Here is an 8,280-nt window from a genome sequence, read left to right as displayed (position 1 = left end):
TGGTTTGTTAGGATAGGATAATATTTGGCCGAGATACAACTATTTGAAAGCTTATTTATTCAGCTTATTCAGCTTTCAGATGATGTATAAATCTCAATTTCGAAAAATTGACCCTTATTTGTGGTCCAGGGTCACAAATGAAAGTTGCATGTTCTCAAGAGCTTCCAAGGGACATGGTCTGTCTCCATCTCTCCCAGAAATGAGCAGTACCCAGAGCTCAGAAAGACAATGTCCCATACACTCTCTACTGACCAACACAAAGCCCGCTTTATTGTTTTTGCAACCGCTTTTGCTATGCACTGTTGCCTCTGATTTACCTCTGAAACAATGACAAAATGAGGAAACCCGATAGGCTAGTTGAGCGTCGAGTTTCAGGGGTTCAAAAACCGGATTAATGATGCAGAACACGGCGAGTAAACATTAACACACCCCTATGAATGATTTTCATGTAGGAAAAACAAGCACACTTGTGTCTGCTGTAGGCTACACATACCGCATTCATCTGTAGAAAGCATTTTCATTTCAAAGACTCGAGGCTACAAAATACTAACACACTGTTTGTTTATTCCTCATGTCTCCATGGACTCTTAAATATTCATGGGTGACCAGGTTAATAATAGTTTACAGACTCAAATCTCTCTAATATGGAAGCAAACAGCTGATTTTGTTAGATAGTGAGACAAAAATCTTTTAGTTTCTTTTCAGAAGAATTGTAGATAACAGCTTCAACACGACGAATCAGCAGCCTGATAAACATTGACCTGACTTTTGACCTTTTGATGTTAAAATCATTATGATATTATTTCATCCTACGTTTGTTCAGACAACTTTTGTTCACATACAGAAATGTATACATACACTTGTATATATATAGACACACATATATGTACACATTCACACTATACCGTTTAAAAGTTTGGGGTCTGTAATTTTTTTCTCTTCTGCTCACCAAGGCTGCATTTATTTGGAAAAAATACAGTAATATTGTAAAATATTATTGCAATATAAAATAACTGCTTTCAATTTTAATATATTTTAAAATGTAATTTATTCCTGTGATCAAAGCTGAATTCTCAGCATCATTACTCAAGTCTTCAGTGTCACATGATCCTTCAGAAATCATGCTAATATGCTGATTTGATGCTCAAGAAATATTTCTTATTATTATCAACGGCATGTATTTGAAATAGAAATATTTTTTTAGCATTATAAATGTCTTCACTGTCACTTTTGATAATTTTAATGCATCCTTGCTGAATAAAAGTATTCATTTCTTTTTTTTAAATCGAAATATATTTACATGTATAGACCAATGATTCCTCAAATCATGAGGAGGCCTGAGCTTTTACTTTTCCAAGTCATCTGACTTCTGATTTTTACCTTAAAAATAGCTTATAATTAAATTATATTTTACAACCTGTCATAACATTTGAAGTCTAGTGATGCTAGGGCACACAGCACATTCGACAGTAACTCTGGCAGTCTGTAATTGTGAAACATGTCACATCAATAGCACTTTATTGATGTTTTTTAAATGTTTATCTCATCTGTCTTTGGACAATGACCCGATCAGAACTTTCTGTTCATCTTAAACCTAAACAAACTCTGACCTCACATCAGAGACGTGAGCATGTGACACACACGTTGTGTGGTGGTTCTTATGGAGTGGTGCTCAACCCTTGGGTTGCAAGTGGCCTTAAAGGTTTATGGACGGTGTGATCAAACCTATTTAAAGTCCTATTAAAGTCCTATTATATTATTATTTAAAGTCTATAAAGGCCTCATAAGTGACCTCAGCTCTTTGCAGGAAGTAATGCGTCACCTGACAGCAACTTATAGACTGTCATGTTGGTGGACTATAAGCAGAAGTATAGCTCATTAAGTGAAGTTATTTGTGTTCAGAGGTGATCAGGTTACAGTAATGCCTCTCTGAAAGGTGCAGAGTGTTCTCTTCTCTTGGACTTTATATTGTGTTTTAAAGGAAATGCTCTTGTATAATCACCTCCCCTTGTTTCCATAGAGTCACTGGCAGTAACTGTTTTCACAACATAGTCGAGCGTTGATTATCAAAGTTTTGAACACAAATAAAGACGTTATTCTAAATGACATCAGAATGTGGCATATATTTAAATATTATAGCATTTTTACAGTTTACAATTATATATTTATGTGTATGTGTGTATATGTATGCATATTTATTATGTATATATAAATACAAACACATGCATGTATATATTTATGAAAAATATGTTATGTTTATATATTAAATATATTTATATATAATATAAAATATAAGAATATAACCATAAATGTATATATATACATGTAAATATTTTCAAAATGTATACTGTATGTGTGTGTATTTATGTATACATAATAAATATACACAGAACACACATATATTATGTAAACAAAAACTTTTATTTTGGATGTGATTAATTGCGATTAATCGTTTGACAGCACTAAGTAACATTTAAGTTATACTATATATGTGTGTGTGTATAAATATTATTTAAAATTATAATATTTAGATACCAAATGTTACTTGACATTATTAAAAAATGTATACAAATTATATATTTTAAAGAAAAAAATCTAAAAATATATTTTTTAGTTATAAAATTATACATTTATTTAAATACATAAAACATATGCCTAAATAAAAGTACAAGTTATAGTTTTTGATTATTATTATTATTTCTTTTTATTTTATTTGACTATGTTCTGACCAAAATCTGACGATCTGTGTGAGGAGTCACAAGCTCAATGTCCCTAATTTTCTTGCATTTGAATAGTGACCTAGAATCATGCAGTCTCTTGTTATTTCTTATCTTGGACTTTTGGACCTCGCTGCATGTGTGGAAAAGTAAAGCAAGGTTTTTTGTCTCTCCCACTGTGTTCACTACAAAAAGCTGTTTCAAAGACTCTTTAAATATTACCTCAGGTCCTTTGGTCTATTCAGCACACTATTAAAACACAGATCTGGCCTTAAAGAGAACTGGATATGGCATTTGTTTGTACAGTATTGTATTGCATTTGTTGGAATTACACACCTTATTCTGGTTATATATGTATAAGTACGTCCTCATTTCATAAATTCTCACAATTACCAACCTTTGTTGACCAGTTCTTAGTATTGATCAAAGATCAAACACTAGTTTGACGTACTTAAAATGAGGCGTATTTTTAGAGTTTTATTTTTTTTATAAGAGTATCTTATTAAAGAGTTTGTGTGGTTCGCATGAACTTTTGATCTGTGAGACCAGCGTTCTGAGGTTAACGAGGGTTGTAGTTAAATTATTTACTACAGCAAAACCACTATCTTTTCCTCGCAGCACTTCCTGTTCTTATGGTGTACTTTGTTTCACAAAATCATCAAAGCGATTATGTTTATTCTATGTTCATTTATTAAAAGCTGTCAGTTTTTTAATAAAGATTAAGATACATTTTGGAATAAAACACAAGGCAAAACAAAATCCCCATAATATTATATTATTATAATAGTATTAACAATAATAATAAAAACAGTTCTTTGTTGTTAATTGTTTTTATTACACTTTTTCAGGTGTCATATCCATCCAATAAAAATGGGTTGCTTTGGATTTTTGAAAACCATGATGTTTCTCTTCAATGGTATCATCTTTGTAAGTAAAGCTTATGTTTGTTTGCTGATGTTTAAATATATTTATGAATTGCTCAGCATTATAATAACCAGCCTGATTTGCACTGTTTTTTATTTGTTTTTTTTTCAGTTGATTGTTTAAAATAATTCTATCGAATCACTTCAGGTTTACCTGCTTTAATGTACCGTGACAGTGGCCATGTTTGCATAAACACAGAGACTATCTACTTATAAATAGTTTCTCTCACTCCAAAACATGTATTTGCATTTACATTCTCAGCTGCTGTTTTCTCAGTGAAGTCACTCAAGACTATATCGCACGAAATCTGCAAAGGGGGTAATTAAATATAACAAAGCGTGTAAAAATTCATCAGTTATCAAACTTTGATAACTGCCTTAAATTAATTCAACTTTTGAAAATCAATTTTTTTTTAAACCAGGAAAAGAGGTGTTTTTTTTATTTAACCCCATGAAATGTAGATCCTGTTGTAAATAAATCTCTTTTTAAAACTTGTTCCATTATTACCCTTTAGCAGATTTTGACTCTTATATTGAACGCCAAGTGCAATTAAAATATAGCTAAAACATGGCTCTGCTGTGGAAGCAAAATTAATATCTTGTCTGCTTCTTAAACAGTGACTTATTGGTCCAAATACATTTAGGTTGTTGATATGAGGATCATGGCACATGTTTAAATCAAGTCTAATTGTGTTTTTGTGGTGCAGCTGGCAGGAGCAGTTATTCTAGGTGTGGGGATCTGGGTGAAGGTGGACAGTGGGTCTATCCTGAATTTTCTGCAGAATATACAAGGAGCCCCAGGTGAGCTGGGGCAGGTGTTGAACGTGGGATACCTCCTCATCGCTGTGGGTGCTGTGCTGCTCATCCTGGGCTTCCTGGGCTGCTGTGGAGCGATCCGAGAGAGCAGGTGTATGCTGCTGCTGGTATGTCAAAGCAGACTCACACAACACATAATGAGGTTCCCACGATCCACTCTTAAAGGGGTCATATGATGCGATTTCAATTTTTACTTTCTCTTTGGAGTGTTACAAGCTCTTGGTGCATAAAGAAGATCTGTAAAGTTGCAAAGACTAAAGTCTCAAATCCAAAGAGTTATTTGACGCGTTTCAGAAAGGCGGGGCATAGAGGAGAAACAATAATGTACATTATGTGGAAAATAATGTGTTTTTTGAACCATAAACACATTTCATTACACCAAATACACAAAATAATGTTCTTTTTAGCAACATCATATGACCCCTTTAAAATAAAGGTTCTTTATGGGCATCTTTGGTTCCATGAGGAATCTTTAACATCCATGGAACCTTTACATTCCACAAAAGGTTCTTTAGATTATTGAAATATTCTGCACACTAAGAAAAAAAGTTTAAGAACCGTTCACCTCAGGGCAGCAAAAATGGATCTTCTAAATGTAGAGAATTTAAAATATAAAACAAAATATAACAATATATTTTTATTTATACTGTTTAGCTTTTAATTTATATTTGAAAGCCTTTATACATATACACTGTTATACTACATCAATTATATATTAAATTGTATAAACTCGTTATATGCTGTACTAGTGGACTTCTGTTTGTTCATTCATTCATTGAATCTGTCCTCAGTTCTTCATCATTATTCTGATTGTGTTCATTGCTGAAGTGGCTGGAGCGATTGTGTTACTGGTCTTTAAGCCTCTGGTAAGTCTGTACACACCATATTTAAACACTCCTTTGTCTGTAAAGAACTCATGGAAATACTCAAACCTCCTCATTTGTATATTTCAGGCTGAAAACCTGATTAAACAGGTGGGAGGTGAAGTTGTGAAAAGCATCAGAAACGATTATGGGAAAAATTCGGACGTCACTGGACTATGGAACTCGACCATGACCACGGTTTGTGACACTTTAGTTGATAAAGAAGGAAATAAAAGTTATTATTATTATTTGGTCATCATTATTATTGGTAGTAGTGGTTGAAACAGAAAATTTCTTAAAATTAAAATCCTGAAATTCTAATAATATAGAATATATAAGAATATAGAATATCTTCCAGTTTAATATTGTACATTTGATATTTTGAGACCTGTGCCTCATATAAAAATGGTATCGCATAAGAACAGTCTTTAAAAATGTACCACAACACCTGAGTAAGTAAAATAAGTATGTATATGTTAATGTCCATTGTAAGTACAGAATTGAGCTGATTTTACCTTCTGTCTCTCCTTTAGCTGAAGTGCTGTGGATTCAACAACTATACGGATTTCACAAATTCTTACTTTGTGAACGACACCAAGAGTTACCCATTTCAGTGCTGTAATAGAGTTCCATGCACTGAGATGACAGCTTTTAATTCGGTGGGTTCATCTCTTAGCATGTTTATTCCTTCTAGTTTGCATGCTTTTTGGATTGTATATCATATAGCATATAAATATCATCGAATTTTTTTTATTTTTTTGTTTCCTCAGACTATATCAGGTTGTTTCCCGGCACTGAAGAAGCTGGTAGACGATAATGCAGTTATCATCATAGCTGTAGCATTAGGCATCGCTGCTCTTGAGGTACCGGACACACTTTCTTTCTGTCAATCACTGTGTTCACACATTTTAAAAGCAAAAAAAATTTTAAAATATCAGTTGTGCAAGTTTTGCCACTTTCAGTTATCACACTGGAAATGAAAATGAGTATTTTGCATCTGAATCCAGTTTTGTGTAAAAAAAAATAAATAAATCTTCGCTCTTGGAGACATTTATTAAGCATATAAATATGATCAGTTTTGATTTCCTGTTGTATGTTGAATAGTTCACCCAAAATTTAAAATTTGCTTAAAATGTACTCACCCTCAGCTTATCCAAGATAAGTTTGTTTCTTCATCTGAACAGATTTGGAGAAATGTAGCATTACATGACTTGCTCACCAATGGATCCTCTGCAGTGAATGGGTGCCGTCAGAATGAGAGTCCAAACAGCTGATAAAAACATCACAATAATCCACAAGTAATCCACACCACTCCAGTCCATCAGTTAATGTCTTGTGACATTACCTAAATCTATCCATAATACCAGTGAAAGACCTTGTCTGAATCAGGAGACATCTGCACGGATCAAGCACCGTTTACAAGCCAAAACAAATAAGTGGGTGGATTTTAATGTGAGAGGACAACAGGAGATGGACTTTTTCCACTGGAGGAAGTGTTATTATGAATTATGGACTCATATTTTGGATTTAAGTAACAGTTTTAAGTTAAAAACATCCTATTGGTGTATTTGTTTCTTACAAACATGCAGTTTTTCACTTCACAAGACGTTAACTGATGGACTGGAGTGGTGTGGATTACTTGTGGATTATTGTAATGTTTTTATCAGCTGTTTGGACTCTCATTCTGACGGCACCCATTCACTGCAGAGCATCCACTGGTGAACATGTGATGGAATGCTAAATTTGTCTAAATCAAAATTTTATTCTTAAGGAAATAAATACAGTAAATTTTGATTGCCTGTTGTCTTTGATGGTTAAAGCAATTATTTCCCTTGTTAGGAGAATAATTACAACCTAAATCTGTCTAATTGTAAACACATATATATATATATATATATATATAAACTCTTTAATACATTGTTGAAATACAGTGACACTAATGCTTTTTATTTAAACTCAAAATTATTTCTGTCTCTGTTCTCATTCTCAGCTTGCGGCGATGATTGTCTCCATGATCCTGTATTGTAAAATAGGATCAAAACAGGAATAATGCCTCACCTTTAGCTTGAATATCTCTCTGATGACTCCTCTGGTTTACTGAGGATGAGGTGGATCATCTGTCTTAATATCACAGTTACTTTTTCAACCATTTAGAATTGAATCAAACAGTATGACAATACAAGTCTCTCTGAGTCAGAGCGTCCACAAAAAAATGAATAAATTCAGACTGTTAACCCTAAACTTTGACTGCAAACATGCATTTTGAAAGATCTATTTTTTTTACTGTAGTTATGTTAAAATGAGCTGTTTTAGCTGTTTTAATGCTTAATGTATCTGTGAGACTGATTAAAAATTTTTGTTTACTTTTTTATTTTTTTGCCTATGCAAGATGTTTTCTTATTTAAAAACGAAACACTTTGTTTAATTGCATAACACCCAAGGCATTATTTTGGCATTCTGAACACACTGAGGGATTTTCCTACTGACATTATATGTGCAATGACCAAAAAAGGCCAAATGTTTTCTAACAAATGTTGTTGATTGTAATTTATTGTAAACTTTTTACAAACCAAAGCTATTTTAAAAAAATATGCCTGTTTGTGTAATAAAGCACAATGTTTTATTTTAAAATCTGTGATGTAGTATATTTTACAAAAAAAAACAAAAAAAAACAATGTTTCGATTATATCATGTTGCTAAGATGTTAATGTGCAATGTTTATTTTGACAATAATTATAAAGACAATATTTCAACCTGTTTGTGATGGTCATTTCTTTAAATTCTTCAACTGTAACTCCACTAATGTACATTCAGCCTCTGATCGTTAAATAAACCGTCAGGATGCTCTTGTCTTGTATTACGTTTTGTCAAAGACTGTTCTGAAAGGACATTTCACTATATTCGGTAACTTTTTAGTTTTGAGAGATGAATTTGTAAATGGAGATGAATTCACTTCATAGG

At 32.7% G+C, this 8,280-nt stretch overlaps 1 protein-coding gene across 1 annotated transcript in view; it reads left to right on the top strand.

Annotated features, from left to right (window-relative positions):
- tspan34b (tetraspanin 34b) overlaps positions 1–7,885 on the top strand; it is a 10,403-nt gene extending 2,518 nt beyond the window's left edge. The window contains exons 2-8 of the mRNA XM_016451569.1: positions 3,566–3,644; positions 4,348–4,563; positions 5,248–5,322; positions 5,410–5,517; positions 5,853–5,978; positions 6,090–6,182; positions 7,310–7,885. Of these exons, the coding sequence (XP_016307055.1) occupies positions 3,588–3,644; positions 4,348–4,563; positions 5,248–5,322; positions 5,410–5,517; positions 5,853–5,978; positions 6,090–6,182; positions 7,310–7,369 (735 nt within the window). The 5' untranslated portion in view covers positions 3,566–3,587 and the 3' untranslated portion in view covers positions 7,370–7,885. The remainder of the gene's footprint in view (positions 1–3,565; positions 3,645–4,347; positions 4,564–5,247; positions 5,323–5,409; positions 5,518–5,852; positions 5,979–6,089; positions 6,183–7,309) is intronic.
- The last annotated feature ends 395 nt before the right edge of the window (positions 7,886–8,280 follow it).

This window comes from Sinocyclocheilus anshuiensis, unplaced genomic scaffold (genome assembly GCF_001515605.1).
Source record: "Sinocyclocheilus anshuiensis isolate Anshui unplaced genomic scaffold, SAMN03320099.WGS_v1.1 scaffold207, whole genome shotgun sequence".
Classification (NCBI taxonomy): domain Eukaryota; kingdom Metazoa; phylum Chordata; class Actinopteri; order Cypriniformes; family Cyprinidae; genus Sinocyclocheilus; species Sinocyclocheilus anshuiensis.
The sequence above is the reverse complement of the archived record's forward strand: the minus strand, read 5'-3'. Positions and strand labels throughout refer to the sequence as shown.